The sequence below is a fragment of the Musca domestica genome, unplaced genomic scaffold (genome assembly GCF_030504385.1).
Source record: "Musca domestica strain aabys unplaced genomic scaffold, Musca_domestica.polishedcontigs.V.1.1 8, whole genome shotgun sequence".
Taxonomy (NCBI): domain Eukaryota; kingdom Metazoa; phylum Arthropoda; class Insecta; order Diptera; family Muscidae; genus Musca; species Musca domestica.
The window spans coordinates 18,265,102-18,288,793 of NW_026712409.1; the positions used below are offsets into that span (position 1 = coordinate 18,265,102).

At 31.0% G+C, this 23,692-nt stretch overlaps 4 protein-coding genes across 4 annotated transcripts in view; 2 read left to right on the forward strand and 2 right to left on the reverse strand.

Annotated features, from left to right (window-relative positions):
- LOC101898743 (ejaculatory bulb-specific protein 3) overlaps positions 1 to 23,692 on the forward strand; it is a 183,143-nt gene that overhangs the window by 48,398 nt on the left and 111,053 nt on the right. The gene's annotated exons all lie outside the window — the stretch shown is intronic.
- Positions 2,791 to 3,570, forward strand: LOC101897221 (ejaculatory bulb-specific protein 3-like). Its single transcript, XM_005182212.4, has 2 exons — positions 2,791 to 2,952; positions 3,050 to 3,570. The coding sequence occupies exon 2, from the start codon at positions 3,069 to 3,071 to the stop codon at positions 3,435 to 3,437; it is 369 nt and encodes a 122-aa protein (XP_005182269.1). The 5' UTR covers positions 2,791 to 2,952; positions 3,050 to 3,068; the 3' UTR covers positions 3,438 to 3,570.
- LOC101897404 (ejaculatory bulb-specific protein 3) lies at positions 9,250 to 9,935 on the reverse strand. The gene is made up of 2 exons (XM_005182213.4): positions 9,803 to 9,935; positions 9,250 to 9,747 (listed from the first exon to the last, which is right to left on the reverse strand). The coding sequence occupies exon 2, from the start codon at positions 9,729 to 9,731 to the stop codon at positions 9,363 to 9,365; it is 369 nt and encodes a 122-aa protein (XP_005182270.1). The 5' UTR covers positions 9,732 to 9,747; positions 9,803 to 9,935; the 3' UTR covers positions 9,250 to 9,362.
- On the reverse strand, positions 16,353 to 21,382 carry LOC101897571 (ejaculatory bulb-specific protein 3). The gene is made up of 2 exons (XM_005182214.4): positions 21,225 to 21,382; positions 16,353 to 16,796 (listed from the first exon to the last, which is right to left on the reverse strand). The coding sequence occupies exon 2, from the start codon at positions 16,778 to 16,780 to the stop codon at positions 16,391 to 16,393; it is 390 nt and encodes a 129-aa protein (XP_005182271.1). The 5' UTR covers positions 16,781 to 16,796; positions 21,225 to 21,382; the 3' UTR covers positions 16,353 to 16,390.

The window sequence follows — 23,692 nt, forward strand, 5'->3', positions numbered from 1 at the left end:
AAACGCGAAATTAACATCCGATTCCATTCTGCCTTTTTACACCTCAATATTCCCATCAACACAAGATCTGTTATAAAGATGGTAGAAATCGGACCATTCTTTCTGACACCTCCACCACCGATTGTCAAAATTTTGAATAACCGAAAACGCTCAAAGAAAGCGAAATAAGCATCTAACTCTCTTCAAAATTTCCACATACAATCAGTTCTGCTAATACAAGATATGTTGTGCAGTTGCTATATATCTGCGAAACCCTTGTGGAACCACACCCAAAAAGAGTAATAATCATAACAGAAATCAAAATATATTTAAATAATCGAACATTGGCTGAGGGTATACATCTGTCGGCAAAACCGACTTATACTCTTTAACTTGTTACCAATTTAATTAGGCTTGAATTTCTCGCGACACTGGCGCCCAATGTAAGCTTTCAAATGTACGAGTTGTTTAATTGTATTACTTGGGCTAGCCTTTTATTTTTGTTCTCTATATTTTAGAAAGTAAATATCTTTCCTTTAAACATAGATTTTATAAATTTTCAGTCAGGCCTGACATTCATGTAAAACTGGCGCCCAACGTTGCAAACACATGTTACCTTCGCTAGCCTTTTTAATTGTCGGAAATGGAGACGATGTCATTGAAAAGGACACGCTTGTTCTTTAGCCAGATATTAAAAATCATGGGCGTGACCAACGAAGGGACTTTGGTCGGTTCATATAGTAACTTCAGCACAAAAATTTTGTTGCAATCAAGCGTTTTGAAGCATTTCTACTTTCGAAATAAATAAAAAAAAACTAGTAAAAAACAGTAAGTTCGTGCGGGGCGTACTTTGAATACCTTCCACAATTCGGATCGAATTTGAAAATAAAAAAAATAAAAATTATATCCGTTAAAAATTCGGTTAAAATCTTAAAAATACCGAATATAGCCGTTATATTCAGGTCTATCCGAAGACGTAGAATATAGGGAAGTACCATTATTTGGGGCTATACGAAGTCCTGGGCCTGCATAGACAATTTTATGTCACTGGCTGTAGTACCTATTAAGAACTTAAGATACGACATTTCAAAAAATGTGGGGCGAATATTGTACCTAAAATCTCAAAATACCGAAATTAGGGGGGAACTGATATATGTGGCCTATGCGAAGACCTGGACCTGCATAGACAATTTTCTGACATTGATTGTAGTTCCCAATGCGAACTCTTAATACGAAATTTGAAACAACTCCGGTGAATAATGTCGCTAAAATCATCAAAACACCGGATATTGGGAGGTACCGTTACATGGGGGCTATACGAAGACGTGAGCAATTTTTGTCATAGGCTGTAGTACCCCTTACGAGTTCTAAGTACGAAATTTGAAACAACTTCGGTGTATAATGTCCCTAAAATCGTCAAAATATGGAATTTCGGGGGTACCGTATGTATATGGGCTATACCATATCGTGGACCTATATAGACACTTCTCTTTCAGGGGGTAGAGTGCTTAGAAAGAACTTCTAGTACGGATTTTTAAACAATTACATTGAAAAATGTAGCTGAAATCATCAAAATACCGAATATAGGGGATACCGTTGGGGGATATACGACACAGTTGACCTATATAGACAATACTCTTCCAGAGGGTAAAGTACTTAGAAGGAACTTCTTTTGTGGATTTTTAGATAATTTCATTAAAAGATTTGGCTACAATCATTAAAATACGGAATAGCGGAGGGGACCGTTATATGGGGGCTATACGATAGCCCATGTTCGAACTTGACCTGCCTGCAGACAAAATACTGATCTGTGCAAAATTTTAGCTTTCTACCTTTATTCGTCTTAACTCTAGCGTGATTACAACAGACGAACGGTCGGACAGGGCTAAATTGTCTTAGAATCGTACACTGATCAAGAATATATTTACTTAGTTATGTCTAAAATTATTGTTTCGATGAGTTACAAACCCTCCACCATACTATATATGGTGGAGGGTATAATAAGGAAGTGATCGTACTATATGTAGTGCTCTATCTGCACCTCTCGTCGCCCTATAAGCCTGTAGAAAATACAGGTTATATTAATTCGCCTAACTCGTTGGATCTGCCACCTCTGCGCTGTTCACACTTTTCTCCAGGTTTTGTAAACGTCTTATCTGTTGTTCCCACTTTTTTTTCGAACAAACCCTTAATATTGCAAATATTTCAGATCTTTTGGCAATTGCCATCATGAATACAATACCCCCCCCCCTAAAGATCTCTATAGTCTTGACATTCAAACGTATATTCATTTGTTCTTCCAACATTCAAGTCATTGTACGATAGATAAATTTCCTAAGCTGACCTTAAACAAAAATATCGGATTATTTCAACTTACTTTGAGCTACTCTGAGATTGACAGATCAATAAACTATTAACAAATATATCTGGTTTGGCCATATGATGTGCAGTTAAACATAATTAATGCAGTTTGTAGCAGAGAGGTGGACAATTATTTGAAAAAGGGGGGGGAGGGGAGAGAAACCTCAAAATTTTTCTAAGGGGGGAGGACTTAAAAAAGTTTCAATTTTGGAGACAATATTGGACAACATTTTCAATATTGCAGAACAGGAAATATACTTTGAGAAAAGGTTCTCTAAATTGAGCTACGCCCATGTTTTTTGGAAAATTTCCATAATTTTTTTTAATTTCAACTTTTTTAATAGCTTTTTTTAAAGGTGAAAATAACAAACCACTGGCCTAAAGGCCTATCTACCTATGATGAACACAAATCTGGATTATTTACAATTTTTTTTTTCAGAACTTGCAATTGCATCGAAATCAAGTTTCCAAAATGACAATGAAATGCGGTTGGCTTTTGGAGGAAAGCCACTAGAATTCGAATATAAATGGGAGGTGTGAAAACTGTTCTACAACTAGTCTCGTTTGTTTGTTTTAACAACATTTCCAATTTTGAAAAGAAAACAACAAAACGTGAGTGGAAATTACAAAAAACAGTCACATTAATTACGAACTTCCTTAAAAGCAGAAAAAATAATTAAAAATACATTTCCCCTTTATCCTTTTTTAGCACTTTTTTGCTTGACAACATGAAATTCCTTTGCATTGCCTTTGTTGTTGCTGCCTTCCTTTTGGCTATCGCCTCAGCCGGCGATAAATACACAACGAAATATGACAACATTGATGTTGATAACATTTTGAAATCGGAACGTTTGCTCAACAACTATTTGAATTGCCTCATGGACAAGGGTAGCTGTTCCCCCGAGGGCCAGGAATTGAAGAAGGCAATACCCGATGCCCTGCAAACCGAGTGCAGCAAATGCAGTGAAAAACAAAAGAAAGCTGTCGATAAGGTGGCCCATTTCTTGATTGATAACAAGCCGGAGCAATGGAAACAGCTGCAGGCCAAATACGATCCCGATAATGTCTACTACGGCAAATACAAGAAACATTTGTAAGCTGGAGGGGCGAGAGGAGAGCGCCTCTAAATTTAATTCGGCCTAAGTTTTTGTGTTAAACGATTCGATTTGATTTTGTTATTTTTGGAATTTATTTCTTAAATATATATTTGGTGATTTAAATTTAAAGGGATTTTTGGAAATTCGAATTTTAAGGTTACGAAAAGTTTAAAAAACACGGTACTAAACTTCTAAAATGGTACCAATAGGGTATTATGTGAAGTGATAGAGCTAAAAACTTGCAATTTGGTATGAGAATCAAGGTTGAAGAGTAATTTTCATATATGGAGGTTGTTTTGGTAATTTGTACTTAGTGGGCGAAATGTACTAAATTGTACTAAATTTGGAACAGTTTTGTTAAGGGGTGAACGGATGAAGCTGGAATTTTGAAATATTACATTGGAGCCCCATTGGAGTTGGTAGTAGGTTTGTGATAAAGAGCTGGATTTGGAAATAGAATGGGCCAAAATACCGCAGAGCAACATTCGGGCAGCGTGTGACGGTTTCATTGGTCGTTTGAAGGCCATAATTCGTGCCAAAGGTGACCAATTCGAACAAATCTAGACTTATTCTAAAATTTGATGCTATTTCCGACATTTTTTGCTTTCATTCAATAAAATTAACAAGTTACAAAGCAGTAAGTTCGGTCGGGACGAATTTTGAATACCCTCCACTATTTGGAACGAATTTAGACATTTTCAAAAAATAAAATTCTTAAAAAATTCTGTTAGAATTTTAAAAATACCAAATACAGGGTTGCCCATATTCGACGGACCCATGTGGCAACGCCATAACTTTTGACAGAGATGTCACATCGCTTAATACCGCGTTTGACCATTTTCGACTGGTAAGGCTCTTTCTAATCCGAAGAGGCCATATAAAAGTCGACCAAGGCGATCGGCCGAGAATATCGCTGCCGTACGAGCCAGTGTTGAGAGGTCCCCAAGAACATCCGAAAAACGCCGTTCTCAGCAGTTGGGCATGGCTCGGTCCACTTTACAATGGATTATTCGCATTGATTTGCATTTGTTCCCTGCGGACAAGCCTCGTCGATTGCAATGGGTCCAAAGAGTCATCGAAATGGCCGAAAAAAAACATGGGTACGTCGAATGTGGGCAACCCTGTATTGCCGTTATATTGGTGTCTATGAACCTGCATAGACAATTTTCTGTCACAGGCTGTAGCATCCATTACGAACTTCATATACCACATCTCAAACAATTTCGATGGGTATTATACCTAAAATCGTCAAAATACCGAATATAGGGAGGTACTGATATATGGGGCCTATACGATGACCTGGACCTGCACAAACAATTTTCTGTCTTAAGGTGTAGTATCCATTTCGAACTTCAAATACCAAATTTGAAACAATTCCGGTGAATATTGGCCAATATAATTATCAAAATACCGAATATCGGGAGGTACCGTTATATGGTGGCTATATGAAAACGTGGACCTACATGGCCCATTTACAAACTTAACCTGCCTACTGGAAAAATACTAATATCTCAATTCCTTCGAAAGATAGCGTAATTACAACATACAGACAGATGGACAGACAGACGGACATCGCTAAATCGACTTAGAATTTTACGCTGATCAAGAATATTTAAACTTTGTTGGGTATGACATAAGTATTTCGAGGAGTTACAAACGGAATGACAAAGTTAATATACCCTCCATAGTATGGAGGAAAATGGAAATGTAAAAATTATGGCGTTTGATTTTGTTGCAGTTTTTATCTCACCCTGTATAGACCCCATATAACGGTACCTCCCGATAATCGGTATGTTGATGATTTTAGCTACATTATTCATCAATTTTTTTTTTAAGTTTCGCATTTGAATATTGTTACCTATGGCTTATGACAAAAGTTGCCTATCCACGTCGTCGCATAGACCCTAATATACGGCTACATTCGATATTTTTAAGATTTTAACAGAATTTTTAAGGGATTTTATTGTTTTTGAGAATTGCCAAATTAGTTCCAAATGGTGGAGGCTATTGAAAGTTCGGCCCGGCCGAACTTACAGCTTTTTTATTTGTTAGCTTCACTTTCATAGTCTGTTAAACATTTTCTGTAATTATTGAGAACATTTTATTTTGTAGCACAGTTTATTTATGTATTTATTATTATATTATTATTATTATTATATTATTATATTATTATATTAATTATTATATTATTCTATTATTATTATTATTATTATTATTATTATTATTATTATTATTATTATTATTATTATTATTATTATTATTATTATTATTATTATATTATTATTATTATTATTATTATTATTATTATTATATTATTATTATTATTATTATTATTATTATTATTATTATTATTATTATTATTATTATTATTATTATTATTATTATTATTATTATTATTCTATTATTATTATTATTATTATTATTATTATTATTATTATTATTATTATTATTATTATTATTATTATTATTATTATTATATTATTATTATTATTATTATTATTATTATTATTATTATTATTATTATTATTATTATTATTATTATTATTATTATTATTATTATTATTAGTATTATTACTATTATTATTATATTATTATTATTATTATTATTATTATTATTATTATTATTATTATTATTATTATTATTATTATTATATTATTATTATATAATTATTATTACTATTATTATTATGATTATTATTATTATTATTATTATTATTATTATTATTATTATTATTATTATTATTATTATTATTATTATTATATTATTATTATTATTATTATTATTATTATTATTATTATGTATTATTATTATTATTATATTATTATTATTATTATTATTATTATTATATTATTATTATTATTATTATTATTATTATTATTATTATTATTATTATTATTATTATTATTATTATTTATTATTTAATTATTATTATTTAATATGTAGTCCTTTTTTATATTATTACATATTATTATTTTTTTAATAATTTTTATTTATTTTTTATTACATATTTATTATTATTAATTTTTATATATATCATTTAATATTAATTATTATTTACTATTTCAGTATTTTTTATATATTTATCTATTAAATCCACATCCAGTTACCAATGATGAAATTAGATTTCAAGCATTTATTCCATTGACCCCACAACAAACAAATGACAAATTGTGATCCAGTTTGCCAATACTAATTAAAAAGCAATAAAAAAGTCGAAATTTTTTCCAATTAGCATCGTTATTCTAGTTGTAAATATCATAAATATAAACAGATTTGTCGTGTTCGACGACCTCAAGCTAAATATTCAATTTTACTAAAAGGTGGTCTAACAAGATAAAATGGTAGCCAAAATATTAGACTTTTTTGAAATACCCAAAATTGATGCGGATATTTTTGGAATAAATATTAACTCTACAGATTTCATTTCTTTGGAGACGCATGGTGAAATTTGATGTAGAATATTTCTTCCTTTAACATCACATACCTAAAATGAATGATTATGGAAAATTTTCAGAATTTGGGCCAATGAATCAAAATCGACCAAAATTCAACAAAAGTTTGTATTTAAATACCCAAATTAGTTCTTAATTTTCTTGAATTGTATTGTATGTACAAATTTTCGTTCTTTGGAGACTTATAGTAGACTTTGGTGTGGAATACTTCTTTCTTTAGCATGATATGCATAAAATGAGGTATTATGGGCAAAAACTGTACCAAATTAAAATGTACCAAAAATATGGATATTTGCTTATATACCCAAATTTGATGTACATATTTTTTTTTTTTTTGATTAAATATAATCCTTAGAGATTTTATTTATTTGGAAACTCATAGTGAAATTCGATATAGCATATTTCTTCCTTTAACCTCATATACCTAAAATGAATGATTATGATAAAATTTCATAATTTGGGTCAATGTATCAAAATCGTCCAAAATGTACCAAAAATATATTTTAAATATTCAATTTGTTTCTTAAATTACTTGAATTGTATTGAATATACAAATTAGCTTTCTTCGATAACTAATAGTGAAATTTGATGAAGAACATTTCTTTTATTAGCATATTATACCCAAAATGCTTAATTATGGGAAAAATTGTACCAAATCAAATTTAATCTTAAAAATATAGATTTTTGTTTTTTTTGTACCCAAAGTTGATATGGAAATTTTCGGTATAAATATAATCTATACAAGTTTGACTTATTCAGTGATCCATAATAAAATTCGATGTAGAAAATTTCTTCCTCTAATATCATATAACTTAAGTGAATAATTATTTCAATTATTTCAATTTCAACAAAAGTTTGTATTTAAACACCCAGATTATTACTTAATTTTCTTGGGTGGTATTGTATATACAGAATTTCCGTTCTTTGGTGACTAACAGTAGAATTTGGTGTGGAATATTTCTTTCCTTAGCATAATATGCCCAAAATGTAGTATTATGGGGGATAATGGTACCAAATCAAAATTATTCAAATAATGAGGATTTTTTTTAAATATACCCAAAGATTGATTCATATACTTTTTGGACAAATATTATCTCTATACATTTTTTATTTGAAAACTCGTAGTCAAAGTTGATATATAATATTTCTTCCTTTAACATTATATACCTAAAATGAATGATTATGGTAAAATTTCAGAAGTTAGGTCAATCTATCAAAATCGACCAAATTCAACAAAAGTCTGTATTTAAATGCCCAATTTATTTCCTAAATTTCCTGGATTGTATTGCATATACAAATTTTCTCTCTTTGTAGACTCATGGTGAAATTCGATATAGTATATTTCTTCCTTCAACATTATATACCTAAAATGAATGATTATGATAAAATTTCATAATTTGGGTCAATGTATCAAAATCGTCCAAAATGTACCAAAAATATATGTTAAATATTTAATTTGTTTCTTAAATTACTTGGATTGTATTGAATATACAAATTAGCTTTGTTCGATAACTAATAGTGAAATTTGATGAAGAACATTTCTTTTATTAACATGTTATACCCAAAATCCTGAATTATGGGAAAAATTTTACCAAATCAAATTTAATCTCAAAAATATAGATTTTTGGTCTTTTGTACCCAAAGTTGATATGGAAATTTTTGGTATAAATATAATCTATACAAGATTGACTTATTCAGTGATCCATAATAAAATTCGATGTAGAAATTTTTTTCCTTTAAGATCATATAAGTAAAGTTAATAATTATGGAAAATTTTCATAATTTTGACCAATGCATCGAAATCGACCAAATTCCACAAAAATATGTTTGAATACCCAATTTGTTGTTGATTTTTCTTGACTTGGAGTGAATGTAGAATTTTTCTTTCATTAGTGACTTGTAATAGAATTTGATGTTACAAAATTTCTTCCTTTACAATAATAAGCAGAAAATTAAGAGTTATGGGAAAAATTGCACTAAATCAAAATTATCGAAATAATCGAGATTTTTGTCTATGTACCCAAAGTTAGTACTGATGTTTCATATATAAATATAATCTTTACAAGATTCACTTATTTAGAGACCCATGGTGAAATTTGATGTAGAACACTTCTTCCTTTGACATCACATACCTATAATGAATGATTATGGTAAAATTTCAGGAAAAATATATTTTTTTATTCTTAATTCGTTTCTGATAATTCTTGAATGTACAATCATACTTCCTTTGGTGAGTAATGGAAAAATCTGATATGGAACATTCCTTCCTTGACATGATATTCCTGAAATGAAATTATATCAACCCAGTTTTTCACTTTCCAAGATTTCCTATTCCATTAAAATTTTTGATTCACTTGAATTCCTCTTGAAATTATATTTTATTTTTCAAAATTACAACAAAATTTCAAATATTCGTTTTAAATTTTTTTTTTTCAAACACATTTTGTGTCTGTTCTAGCCTCAATTGCTGCTCTACAACTGATTCCTATATTTGGTATAATAGACATTGTTGGGATCATATTTGCCCTGCAACTCCTTCCAGTGTTCCGGTTTGTTGTCGATCAGGAAATTGGCCACCTTGCGGATGGATTTCTTCTGCTTGTCACTGCATTTGCTGCACTCGGTTTGCAGGGCATCAGGAATGGCCCGTTTCAGTTCTTGGGCATCGGCCGTACAGCTGCCCTTGTCCAACAGACATTTGACATAGTTGTTGAGCAAACGATCCGAATTCAAAATTTCATCAATATTGACATTATCGTATTTCGTGGTGAAGGCTCCCTGGGCCGAAATGCCGGCAACCATTAGGGCGGTAACGAAGAGGGCAATGCAGAAGTATTTCATTTTGAATATTTTAGGACTGAAAAAAAATTAATTAAAAATTAATTTTTAATTTTTTTTTTTCAAATATTTACCTTGATCCGATGTTTGCAAGCAGAAGACTAATTTTTGATGCGATTCTAACACCTTTTTATATGGAATTTTCATTAGTAGATTTTTTGGTGCAAATGCATTTGCAACTGACGTCATCATAAACCTGATTGAAAAAAAATTCTCAAATCAAAAATTAATTTTGAAAAGTCCCTCTGATCTATTTAAAAATTCTAATTTAATTACTTCTGTAAATAGGATGTTCTGGTTTCCATGCAACCGGTTTTATGACCTGGATTTGATGATTGATTTTTTATTTTGGACTTGGAATAATTAATCCCAGATTTTAATTTATTAAGAATTATTTTTATAATTTTAATTATATTAATCAAATTATTAATTAATTGGATTTTTTTTTTGTTTCCACTCAAGGTTTGAACTTTAGGTTTTATTTTTGTGATACGCAAAGTTAAAACAAATAGGGTAGGTAATGAATTTATATTATTTAATAAATGTGGTAGAGTAATACACTCTGGGTACTGTACAGACAACTTTTCGTACTGTACAAATTTCAATTTTTGCTTCAATCATTAATAAATCACATTTTGTGGAATTTGAACAAAGAAACAAAAAGGCCTACATGAACAATATGCAGCCATTTTGATCCATATCCAAGTTTGTCAGCAAAGTTTTTTTCTAAAAATATTAGGCCTAGACCTAACTTTTATTTGGAACCTAATAGTAAAATTTGGTGGGGAATCTTCTTTCCATTGTCATTAAATATCTAAAATGAAACATTGAGATCAAAACTGACGTCTATTTGGAAACAAGAAATCAATTAACAAAAAAAATGAAAATAATATTTTTTCGGAAGAACATATATTCGGATCCCTCCATAATTAGGGATTTCTTTTATTCAGCCCCTTATAGTAAAATTTAACGAAGAATATTTTTTCCTTTAACACCGCAATACTAAAATTATGTATTGAGGTCGAAATACACACTTTTTCGGAATCTGTTAAAATTTACTCAAACAGTTAAGCAACAAAATATTTAAAAAAATATTTTTTTGAATTAAAATGTGTATTGAATCCTTTATAATTAGGGATTTCTTTTATTCAGCACCCTGTTGTGAAATTTTATGAAGAATATTTTTGGCTTTGACAATGAAACACTAATATGATGTATTGAAGTCGAAATACACACTTTTTCGGAATCATATAAAATTGACTCATTAAATTAAGCTAAATAAAATTTAAAAATTCATTTTTGAATTTAAATATTTATTAAATCCTTTATAATTAGGGGTTTCTTTTATTCAGCACCCTGTAGTGAAATTTTATAAAGAATATTTTTGGCTTTGACAATGAAACACTAAAATGATGTATTGAGGTCGAAATACACACTTTTTCGGAATCTTGAAAAATTGGCTCAACCTAAAAGCGACCTAAAACTAAAAAAAAATATTTTTTTAAATTAAAATAATTATTAAATCCTTTATAATTAGGAATTTATCTTATTCAACACCCTTTAGTGAAATTTTATGAAGAATATTTCCTTCTTTGACACCAAAACACTACAATGATGTACTGAGGTCGAAATACTCGCTTATTCGGAATCATATAAAATTGACTCCTGAAATTAAGCAAAATAAAATTTTAAAAATTAATTTTTAAATTAAAATATATATCGATTCCCTTAAATGTGGAGATTTATTTTATTCAGCATCCTTCAGTGAAATTTTATAAAGAATATTTTCTTCTTTGATGCCAAAACACTAAAATGATGTATTGAGGTCGAAATACAAACTTATTCGGAATTATATAAAATTGACTCATGAAATTAAGGAAAATAAAATTTAAAAAATAATTTTTAAATTAAAATATATATCAATTTCTTTAAATTTGGATATTTATTTTATTCAGCACCCAGTAGTGAAATTTTATGAAGAATATTTTCTTCTTTGACACCAAAACACTACAATGATGTACTGAGGTCGAAATACAAACTAATTCGGAATTACATAAAAGTGACTCATGAAATTAAGCGAAATAAAATTTAAAAATTAATTTTTAAATTAAAATATATATCGATTTCTTTAAATTTGGAGATTTATTTTAGTAAGCATCCTGTAGTAAAATCTTATGAAGAATATTTTTGGCTTTGACAATGAAACACTAAAATGATGTACTGAGGTGGAAATACACACTTTTACGGAATCTTAAAAAATTGGATCAACCTAAAAGCAACCTTAAATTAACAAAAATGTATTTTTTAAATTAAAATATTTATCTAATCATTTATATTTAGGGATTTCTTTTATTCAACAACCTTTAGTGAAATTTTATAAAGAATATTTTCTTCTTTGATGCCATAACACTAAAATGATGTATTGAGGTCGGAATTCAGACTAATTCGGAATTATATAAAATTGACTCATGAAATTAAGGAAAATAAAATTCTAAAAATAATTTTTGAATTAAAATATATATCGATTCCTTTAATTTTGGATATTTATTTTATTCAGAACCCAGTAGTGAAATTTTATGAAGAAAATTTTTTTGGCTTTGACAATGAAACACTAAAATGATGTATTGAAGTCGAAATACACACTTTTTCGGAATCTTAAAAAATTGGCCCAATATAAATGCGACTTAAAATTAACAAAAATGTATTCTTTAAATTAAAATATTAATTAAATCCTTCATAATTAGGACATTCTTTTATTCAACACCCTTTAGTGAAATTTTATGAAGAATATTTCCTTCTTTGACACCAAAACACTAAAATGATGTATTGAGGTCGAAATACAATCTTATTCGGAATTACATTAAAGTGACTCATGAAATTAAGCAAAATAAAATTTAAAAATTAATTTTTAAATTAAAATATATATTAAATCCTTTATAATTAGGAATTTCTTTAATTCAGCACCCTGCAGTGAAATTTTATGAGGAATATTTTCTTCTTTGACAACAAAACACAAAAATAATGTATTGAGGTTGAAATACCCACTTTTCGGAATCTTAAAAAATTGGCCCAATATAAAAGCGACCTAAAATTAACAAAAATGTATCTTTTAAATTAAAATATTTATTAAATCCTTTATAATTAGGTATTTCTTTTATTCAACACCCTTTAGTGAAATTTTATGAAGAATATTTACTTCTTTGACACCAAACCACTACAATGATGTACTGAGGTCGAAATACAGACTTATTCGGAATCATATAAAACATATATTTATGAAATTAAGCAAAATAAAATTTAACAAGTAAAAAAGCAGCTAAGTTCGGTCGGGTCGAACTTTTTATAACCTCCAACATTCGGAAGGAATTTGAAAATTTTCAAAAAAAAAAAAAAAAATAATAAATAAAAAATACGTCGATAAATACCGCTCAAATGAAAACCTTTATGTGGGGGCTATACGAAGACGTGGTTCTGGATAAGTATTTGTTTGTTATAGGCTGTAGTAACGATTCTGAACTTCAAATAAGAAGTTCGAAACGATTCCGGTGAATAATGTCGCTAATATCATCAAAATACCGAATAAAGGGAGGTACCGTTGTATGAAGGCTATAATAAGACGTGGACCTGCATAGACAATTTTCCGTTATAGGTTGTAGTACCCATTACGAACTTCAAATATGACATTTGACATAATTCTGAAGAATAATGAAAATCCTGAAAATACCAAATATCTTGGAGTAGCGTTATATGGATGCTATGCTAAATATAGACCTATATAGACAATTCTCTTCCAGAGGGTAGTGTACTCACAAGGAACTCCTTTTACGGATTTTCAGACAATTCCATTGAAAAATTTTGGCTGAAATCATCAAAATACCGGATATCGGGGGGTATCTTTATATGGGGGCTATACGATATCGTGAAGCTATGTAGACAATTCTATTCTGGGGGATAAAGTTGTCACAAGGAACCTTTTGTGAGAATTTTCAGACAATTCCATTGAAAAATTTGACTGAAATCTTCAAAATACCAAATATAGGGGGGCACCGTTATATGGGGGACATACGATATCGTGGACCGATATAGCATAAAGGCAGATCTGTGCAAAATTTTAGCTTCCTATCTTAATTCGTTTTGAGTATAGCGTGATTACAACAGACGGGCAGACGAACGGACGGACAGTGCTAAATCGTCTTAGAATGTTAGGCTAATCAAGAATGGCCACCAGAACTCAAGCGCCGGCCATGGTGATGGTGTGGGCCGCCATAACAGCCGATAGTCGCTCTCCGTTCGTATTAATCGACTGTGGCATCAGAATAAATGCCGAATATTATCGCGAAAATATTCTGGAAGATGTATTAAAGCCTTGGGCACGCGAACATTTTGACCACAGACCTTGGACATTGCAACAGGACTCAACACCACCGCCACCCAAGAATGGTTACAAATTGAGGTTCCTCTCTTCATTTCCAGCGTACTATGGCCACCAAAATCTGCGGATACCCATCCGTTGGACTATTGTGTCTGGAGTATTTTGAAAAGTAAAGGCACTAAAAAATGCCAAAGTGTCGATCAAGCCTCAAGCAAGCGCTTCGCCGTGAATGGGCCAAAATACCGCAGAGCAACATTTGGACAGCGTGTGATGGTTTCATTGGCCATTTGAAGGCCCTAATTCGATTTAGACCTGTCCGTCCGTCTGTTGTAATCAGGCTAGAGTCAAAACCAATAAAGATAGGAAGCTAAAATTTTGCACAGATCAGTCTTTTGTCTGCAGGCAGGTCAATTTTGAAGATGGGCTATATCGGTCCACGATATCGTATAGCCCTCATATAACGATACCTGCCGATATTCGGTATTTTGATGATTTTAGCCAATTTTTTCGATGGAATTGTCTAAAAATCCATACTATAAGTTCTTTCTAAGCACTTTACCTTCTGGAAGAGTTCCACGATAAAGTATAGCTCCCATATAACGGTACAACCCCCCCATATTCGATATTTTGACGATTTTAGGGATATTATTCACCGGAATTGTTTCAAATTTGGCATTTGAAGTTCGAAATGGATACTACAGCCTAAGACAGAAAATTGTCTGAGTCTGGTCCACGTCTTCGTATAGCCCCCATATAACGGTACCTCCCTATATTCGGTATTTTGATGATTTTAGCGACATTATTCACCGGAATTTTTTCAAATTTGGTATTTGAGATTCGAAATGGGAACTTTAGTTTGTGACAGAAAATTGTCTATGCAGTACCAGGTCTTCGCATAGGCCCCATATATCAGTACCTCCCTATATTGGGTGTTTTGACGAGTTTAGGTACAAAACCCACCGAAATTGTTTGAAATGTTGTATTTGAAGTTCGCAATGGATGCTACAGCCTGTGACAGAAAATTTTTTATGCAGGTGCAGGTTTTCGTATAGCACCGATATAACGGTACCTCCCTTTATTCGGTATTTTGATGATTTTAGCAACATTATTCACCGGAATTGGTCGAATTTGGTATTTGAAGTTCGAAATGGATACTACAGCCTGTGACAGGTCCAGGTCTTCGTATAACCCCGATATAACGGTACCTCCAGATATTCGGTATTTTGATGATTTTAGCGACATTATTCACCGGAATTGTTTCAAATTTGGTATTTGAAGTTCGAAATGGATACTACAGCCTGCGACAGAAAATTGACTATGCAGGTCCAGGTCTTCGTATAGGCCCCATATATCAGTACATCCCTATATTCGGTATTTTGACGATTTTAGGTCCAAAACCCACCGAAATTGTTTGAGATGTTGTATTTGAAGTTCGTAATGGATGCTACAGCCTGTGACAGAAAATTGTCTATGCTTGTCCAGGTCTTCGCAATGCTCCAATATAACGGTACCTCCCTATATACGATATTTTGATGATTTTAGCTACATTATTCACCGTTTATTTCAAGTTTTCGAATTTGAATATGGTAATGGCCTATGACAAACAATGCCTATGTAGGTCCACGTCGTATAGACCCCAATATAACGGCTATATTCGGTATTTTTAAAATTTTAACAGAATTTTTTAAGGATCTTATTTTTTGAAAATTTTTAAATTCATTCCAAATGGTGGTGGGTATTCAAAGTTCGGCCCAGCCGAATTTACTGCTTTTTTACTTGTTAATAAAAATAAATTATTTAAGAAATCTTCCGTCGTAAAAGTTATTTTCGAGGCCCTTAATTCATTTTTCGAGGTTTTTCCATCCATTAGGGACTTTTTAAATATCCCAGCCCAATTTGTTTTGAAAAATAATACTTCAATATTTTTTTTTTCTATTTTATTTTATAAAAATATATATATTTTTGTTTTTTTTTTTTTTTTTATAACAGCCAATTTGGGAAATAGGTTGAAATTTTAAAGGGATATTCTCAAAATGAGAATTTATTCCAAATTTAGGTTTATCTAAAAACTAAAAAGGGATTAAAAAAATTGTTGAAAGTTTCACAGCAAAAAAGGTTGAAATGAAATGCCAAGAGAATAACAAATTTTTGAAAAATTATTTAGGATGTTATTCTTTGCAGGATATTATGTGAGCATGTGCGTGCGTGCGTGTGACAACTAGGCAAATAAATTAGTTGAGAGATGATTAATAGGTGGATGGTTGGGGGGGGTGTGGAAATGGCATGGAATTTAGATTTTGATGCCACGCTTCTGGGCCTCAATCTTGTATTTGTTGTAGTAGGTCTGTTCGGGATCGTATTTGGCCTGCAATACCTTCCATTCTTCGGGTTTGTTGTCGATGATGTAGCGCAACACCTTGTCGGAGTTTTGTCTCTGTTTCTCACTGCACTTGGAGCATTCGGTTTTGAGGGCATCGGGTAGGGATTTCTTCAATTCACGGGCATCGGGCGTACATTTGCCCTGATCGATCAGACAGTTGTAGTAGTTTTTGAAGAGACGGTCGGATTTCAAGATTTCATCGACATCGACGTTGTCGTATTTGGTGGTGTATTTATCATCAGCCGAAACGGCAGCGATGGCCATGGAGGCAACAACGAGGGCGGCAATGAAGAGTTTCATGTTGTTAATGTTTTGACTGGGGGAAAAAATGGGAAGAGAGAAAAAAAGGAAAAAAAAAACTATTAATAAAATGATTTTTGTTAATTATGTTATGTTAATGTTTTTTTCTGTAGTCATGTATATATAGGTGTGTGTGCATCATGCAAGTCATGTTGTTTTTTTTTTGTTTTTGGTTATTGCAAAAGCCGGCTGATCAATCGCCATCGATTTCAATTTCTATCCGTCATCGCTTCCAACCAATAATCGCCTGTTTGACCAATCAATTGATTGTTGCTCCACTCAAGTGTTACAAACAAACAAACAAACAAACAAACACATCAACAACAACAAAAACAGTTGCAAGGGCAACCGGTGTTGTTTACCCAGTGGCTTTTACAGTTGTTGTCGTTGTTGCTGTTGTTGTCATTGGTACATTTCCCATAACATAAATCTTGTGGCGCTGTTTTGAAAACCGGCAAGTTTTGGAGTATGTATTAAAAAAATATATAAATTACATAATGTAATTTCAATTTACAAACACTTACACATGTATATGTGTATGTGTTTGTGTATTGCTGACTTGTTTAAACCAGAAATCCTCAACGCATTTTATGATGCAGCGGCTTGATTTTTTTTTTGGGTGAGTTTTGTGGCTGGCTTAAAGCGTTCGCATAAAATTGTCGTGGAGAGACTGAAAAATAGGTCAAATTGCATTCGGTACCGATGTATATATATATATTCGGTATATCGCTCACAGAGAATCGACATTTTGACAATGTTAAAGTCGAAGAATGGACATATTGAAAATTTTATAGGCATAGGGAGCTTCTTTTGCTCATAATCAATTTTCTACCAAAATAGGGTGCATCTCGAAAAAAGGTGGTTTTCTGGAAAGTACCACCCCGTCATCCGATTACTTCATTGACTTCGTATATGAGATATGTCATAATTTTTGGAAAATATTGAAATTAATGTGATGTACCAGACATTTTTCGCAATTTTTTAAGAGCGTTTTGGTTATTCAAAATTTTGACCCCTTCGTGGGGGAATTACCAAGAGGAATAGGCCGATGTCTACCATCTACATAATAGATCTTGTGTTAATAAAAATATTGAGATGTAAGGAATTCGAAGAGAATCGGATGCTTATTTCGCATCTTATGAGCTTCGCGGTTATTCAAAATGTTGACCCTTTGTGGGGGAGGTATCAGAAAGAGTGAATCTATATATCCCATCTTTACACCAGAACCTGTTTTAATAAAAATATTGGGATGTGCGAAACTTGAAGAGAATTGGATGCTTATTTCGCATATTTTGAGCTTTTGGTTATTCAAAATTTTGACCCCTACAAGCCAGATCATGTATTAATACAAATAATGAAATGTGTAAAATTTGAAAAGAATCGGATGCTTATTTCGCATTTTAATAGCGTTTTGGTTATTCAAAATTTTGACCCCTTTGTGGGAGAGGTACCAGAAGGTGTGGGTCGATATATTCCATCTTTACTTCAGTTCATGTGTTACTAGACATATTGAAATATTTGAAGTATAGAATAAATCAGACGCTTATTTCGCATTTGATGAAGGTTTTGGTTATTCAAAACTTTATTCCCTTTGTGGGCGAGGTACCCGAAGGAGTGAGCCGATATATTCCATCTTCACACTAGATTTTGAGTTGGTAGAAGTATTGCGAAGTGTAACATTTGAAAAGAATCGGATGCCTATTTTGCAGTTTGCGACTGATATCTGGTACCTCCCCCCTCTGTGGGGATGTGCAAAGCTTGAAGACAATCAGGCTCTTATTTCACATTTTATAATTGAATATAATTATTAAAAATTTCGACCCCTTTTGGGGCAGGTACCAAAAAGAGTGGACCGATATCTACCATCTTCACACCGGATCATGTGCTAGTATAAATATTAGAATGTGTGAAGTTTGAAAAGAATCGAAAGCTTAATTTGAATTTTAACAGCGTTTTGGTTATATAAAATTTTGGCCCCATTGTGGGGGAGGTAACAGAAGGAATGGACCGATTTCTACCACTTTCGTACCAGGTCTGTTGTTAGTAGAAATATTGGGATCTGTAACATCTGAAGAGAATCGGATTCGCATTTCGTATTTTATGAGTTTCGTGGTTATTCCAAATTTTGACCCCATTGTGGGGGAGGTACCAAAAGGAGTATACCGATATATCCCATTATCACACCAGACCTTGGGTTAATAAAAATATTGTGATGTGTGCAATTTGATGAGAACCAGATGATTATTTCGAATTTTATGTTCGTTGTGGTAATTCAAAACTTCCACCTTTTTGGTGGGAGGTACCAGAAGGAATGGTCCGATCTCTAACATCTTTATAACATATCTTGTGTTTATGGATGTATTGAGATGTACTAAGTCTGAATGGAATCGGATTTCATGTTTTAAGAGCTTCTTGGATATTCAAAATGTTGACCCTTTGTGGAGGAGGTACTTGATGGATTGGACTGATATTATCCATTTTCGCACCTAATGTAGTACTGATGCAAATATTGGGATTCGCAAAGTTGGAGCAAATCGGATTACACTTTCTCTTTTTGTGCAGTAAATTATTTTCCTTGAAAATGTTGAGTTTTTGTATGTGAGGTACCAGAGAAAGTGAACCGCAATATTGCCCATCTCCGAACTCGATCTAAGTTTGACAATAATATTACGATTTGCCAAGTGTGTGTGCGAATAAGCCAGCCAGCCAGGCAGATGGACGGACATAGCTAGATCGAATCCAAACGTCCTGAAACGGATTTGGTCCAAAGAGACCTAGGGTCTAAAACCGTTATTTCGATGAGGCCCGTGTTGGCCGTATCAAATGATATATACCCGCTGAGGGTATACTGAGGCCGTTGAAAAAATATTTTAATCTTAAAAATATTTTTGACCTAGAAGGCCTTAAAGCAATTATTTATAAAAAAAATCCTTGAAATGAAATCCGTTGAAAAAAATTTAAAAATTTCAGGACTTTCTTCTGAAAAGTCTTTAATAAATATATTTCTGCAAAATCCATGATTTCTGTCCGAGATCTCCTTAATTTTTTTTTATGAAATTTTTAAAATCAACTATATTGATCTAAAATAAAAAATTGTTTTTCAAAAATTTACGACTTTTCTCTTAGAAGCCCTTGTCGTTAAATCCTTGAAAAAAAAATATTTTTTGCAAGCAACGTGGATTTTTAAAAAATAAAATTAATTAACATTTTCAAGATCTTCTGAGAAAAAAGATCTTGGTTTTTGAAAAAATATTTTTAAGGACCTTTGAAAATTAACAATCCTTGAAATAAATATTTTAAAAACACGATTTTTTCTCAGAAGACCTTGAAAAAATGTATTAATTTTTTAAGTCTACGATCCTTGGGCAGAAGTCCCTTGAATAAAGTGATACCTACAGTTCCAGGGAATTGTATGAGTCTCATGATTTTTAAACATTTTATGGCGTTCCAGTAGGAGTTGACCTATAGATCCCAATATCACTATTTCACAAATATCGGTACAAATATTGGAATGAGGATAGGGAAAAGTAGAAAAAATATTCAAATTTTTTTAATTTTTGACAATTTTTTGCACTTTTTAAGAGCTCCCACATATTGTGTATCGATACATTTACTTTTTACATTTAATTCAAAATTGAGATATAAAAATTTTGAATTTAGTATTAGACTCCTCCAGATTTGTATGTGTTTTTTTTTAATTTGACAATTCCTGGGGGAGATACCAGAAACAGTGGGTCTACATGGACCATATTCACATGAAAGCAAAAAATATCGGGACTGAAGAAGTTGCATATAATTGGAAACTTATTTTAAATTTAATGAAAAATAATAAATTTTCTGTTCCAAAACTTGCAAAAATTTTTTGAAAAATTCACTTATTATAAATCAAATTTTTACATTCTTTTAGATATGGAACAGAGCAAACATTCAAAATTTTGAAGAAAAGGATCAATAACAGTTTTTTCAAATTTAATTTAATTTGACATTGTTGAAACTTTCAGAAAATTTATTTATTTATCTTTTTTTAATCCAAAGTACCTAAATTCCAAATATTATAACTTCAATCAAAAATGATCAGGGAATTTTAAAATTCAAAAAGTTTTAAAACTCTGATTATTTTTTTCAATTATGAATATTTTTTTTTTCAAATCCAAACAAATGCTTTTTTAAAAATATAAAAATTTTTAACGTTTTTTTTTAATTTTTTTCCAAAAATTATTCCAAATCCAAAATTTTGCAACACCATCGATTTCGCCGTTAATGGTTTCTTCCTCCATCTTTTGTGCAATTTTCGTTTTCTTTGATTATTATTAATTTTGTAATATTGGTTTTTGCGAAATCTTTGCAAACACACATGAGCACACACACACTCTTGTTAACACTTGGCCACAAATTAAATAAAACTTGTCAGTTATTGTTTTTTTTTTCTGTTTAAAAAACTTACAAGTTTCGAATTGAATTTCCAAAAAATATTTAGTTTTTTTGGTTAAAAGCTGCTCACACCAAAGACAACTAACTTCAGCTCCAGAATCTAGCCGGCTTTTATATTATTGTCGGACACATCGGGCTAGGCGCTACAAGCCATGCTCAGTGTGGCTTCTCAGTATTTCAAGCGTGAGCTGTAGCTGAATTCAGCAAAAACAAAAACAATTGGAGAGGAGAGCGAATTGAATAAAACAAACGCTGCTGAAAATAAAACTATTATTTGAGCCAGGTTTTGTTGGTCGGTCGCTTAGTGGTCACTCGATTTTTGCTATGACGTCGTCTGGGTTTTGTTGTCGCGGCTATTGTTGTTGTTGTTTTTTGTTTGTTTAGTGTTAATGTTTGTACTCTGTACCCAATAATCTCACCCCAGGTGATCTCCAGAGATTTACAAATAAAAATACATAATAATAAAATAATAAAAAAAAATAAACATTAACTGGCGCACGTACATACATGAATAAAGTATAGAGTTGCCATCAATTGAATTTAGGTTTATGGGAATTTTTGAAGGGAAGATATACAATAAAAACGAAAACTACAACAACGTAATTAGCAATAAAAAAATGTTTTTTGCGACATTCGAATTCGACAGGAGCTAGGTAAACTTCGTTTTACAAAGTGTTATCTTAAAATATTCTTATTTTCCTATTTCTCCGGGAAATTTTCAAAAATTCCCTAAAGGAGGTCTTCAAATAGACCAACAAAATCTTTTTGATTTGATAAATTTATATGAGCTAAGGGAGTTTTTTCTCTAATTTTTATTAATTATTCATAAATTTCCCTGTAGTAATTTTTTCCCGAGATATTTTTGAAAATCCCCAGATTACGAATAAAGCATGAAGATTTTTTTTATATTCAGAATCTACAGGTGTTAAGGGAGTTTCGTATGTATATCAAATATTATTTTATTTTTATTTCTCCGGGAGATTTTCTCAAAATCCCCACATTTAATAAAATTAAATTTTTTTTCGTGGTGTTGAATAATTTTTTTTTGCGAAAAAATTTAAATGGTTTTTAATTGTGTTTTTTCCCCGAAACTTCTCAAAATAGAAATTGTATAGGAATTTCTTTGGTTATTTCGATTTTAATTTTTTCCCGGGAGATTTTCAAAAAATCCCCTTAACCAATTTTACACATGACATTGCAAAACCTTTTTAAATTTCAAAACAATATAAATTGTGAATGGTTTCTTCTATATTTTTTTTATCAAACATTGCTCAATTTAATTTTCCCCGGGAGATTTTTCAAAATTCCAAAGAAAAAATAATTTTTTGATGAAATCCCCACATTCAGTAAATTTCCATTTTTTAGGTTTTTTGAGCAAACTTTTCAACGGAAATTCCCCATAATAAGAATTGTATAAGAATTTCTTTGGTTCTTTTTAGATATTCATTTTTCCCCTGGAGATTTTCCAAGAAATCCCCTCAATAATTTATACACTAACACTACAAAATCTTTTTATTTTCGAAACAGTATTTCAAGCAGTATGCGAGTTTTTCTGTATTCTTCACTTGAATATTGATAAATTTGATTTTTTCCGGGAGATTTTTATAAATTCCCCAACCATAAAATTATTCTGATGAAATCCCCAAATTCAATAAACTTAATTTTTTTTAAGTTTTTTTGGGACATTTTCAACTGAAACCGCCAAAAATAAGAATTATGTGAGAATTTCTTTGGTATTTCCATTTTCATTTTTCCCCGGGAGATTTTTAAAAAAATCCCCATAATATTTTTTAAACATAACACTGCAAAAGCTTTTTAATTTCAAAACAATATTGGTCATCTATGATTTCTTCTATAATTTCCAATAAAATATTGTTGGAAAATTTTATTATTTTTTTTTACTCAGGAGATTTTCACAAAATCCCCAAATTGAATAAAACTAAGAATTATATGGAAATTTTGAATTTTTTGTTCCAAATTTCATTCCGCATCATTTCATGAAAATTTAAAGTTACGTTACTTTTTTAAATCAATATTCTGTTTTACCCGAGAGATTTTTTGCAAAATCCCCCAGACACAATAAATTTCATAATGAATGGAAATTTTTGAAAAGAACTTAATTTAGAGAATTTTAGATGACATTAATACACTTTTTATCATCTACTGATTATATTAAAAAAATTATTTCTCATTTCCAACATTGTTTTTATTTACCAGGAGATTTTCACAAAGTCCCCAAATTGAGTAATATTTAAAATTGAATGCAAATTTTTGTGAATTTGTCTTCCAAATTTCATTCCGTATCATAATATAAAGATTCAAAAATAATTTCTGGTATAAATCAATATTTTGTTTTACCCGAGAGATTTTTTGCAAAATCCCCCAAGTACAATAAATGTCATAACGGAAGAAAAATATTTGAGAAAAAAGTCCTGAAGTAGTGAATTTTATATTATATTAACATATATGGGATCATCTACT

Coding starts and splice junctions, on each gene's coding strand:
- LOC101897221 (XM_005182212.4), top strand. CDS start 3,069: ATGAAATTCCTTTGCATTGCCTTTGTTGTTGCTGCCTTCCTTTTGGCT.
- LOC101897404 (XM_005182213.4), bottom strand. CDS start 9,731: ATGAAATACTTCTGCATTGCCCTCTTCGTTACCGCCCTAATGGTTGCC.
- LOC101897571 (XM_005182214.4), bottom strand. CDS start 16,780: ATGAAACTCTTCATTGCCGCCCTCGTTGTTGCCTCCATGGCCATCGCT.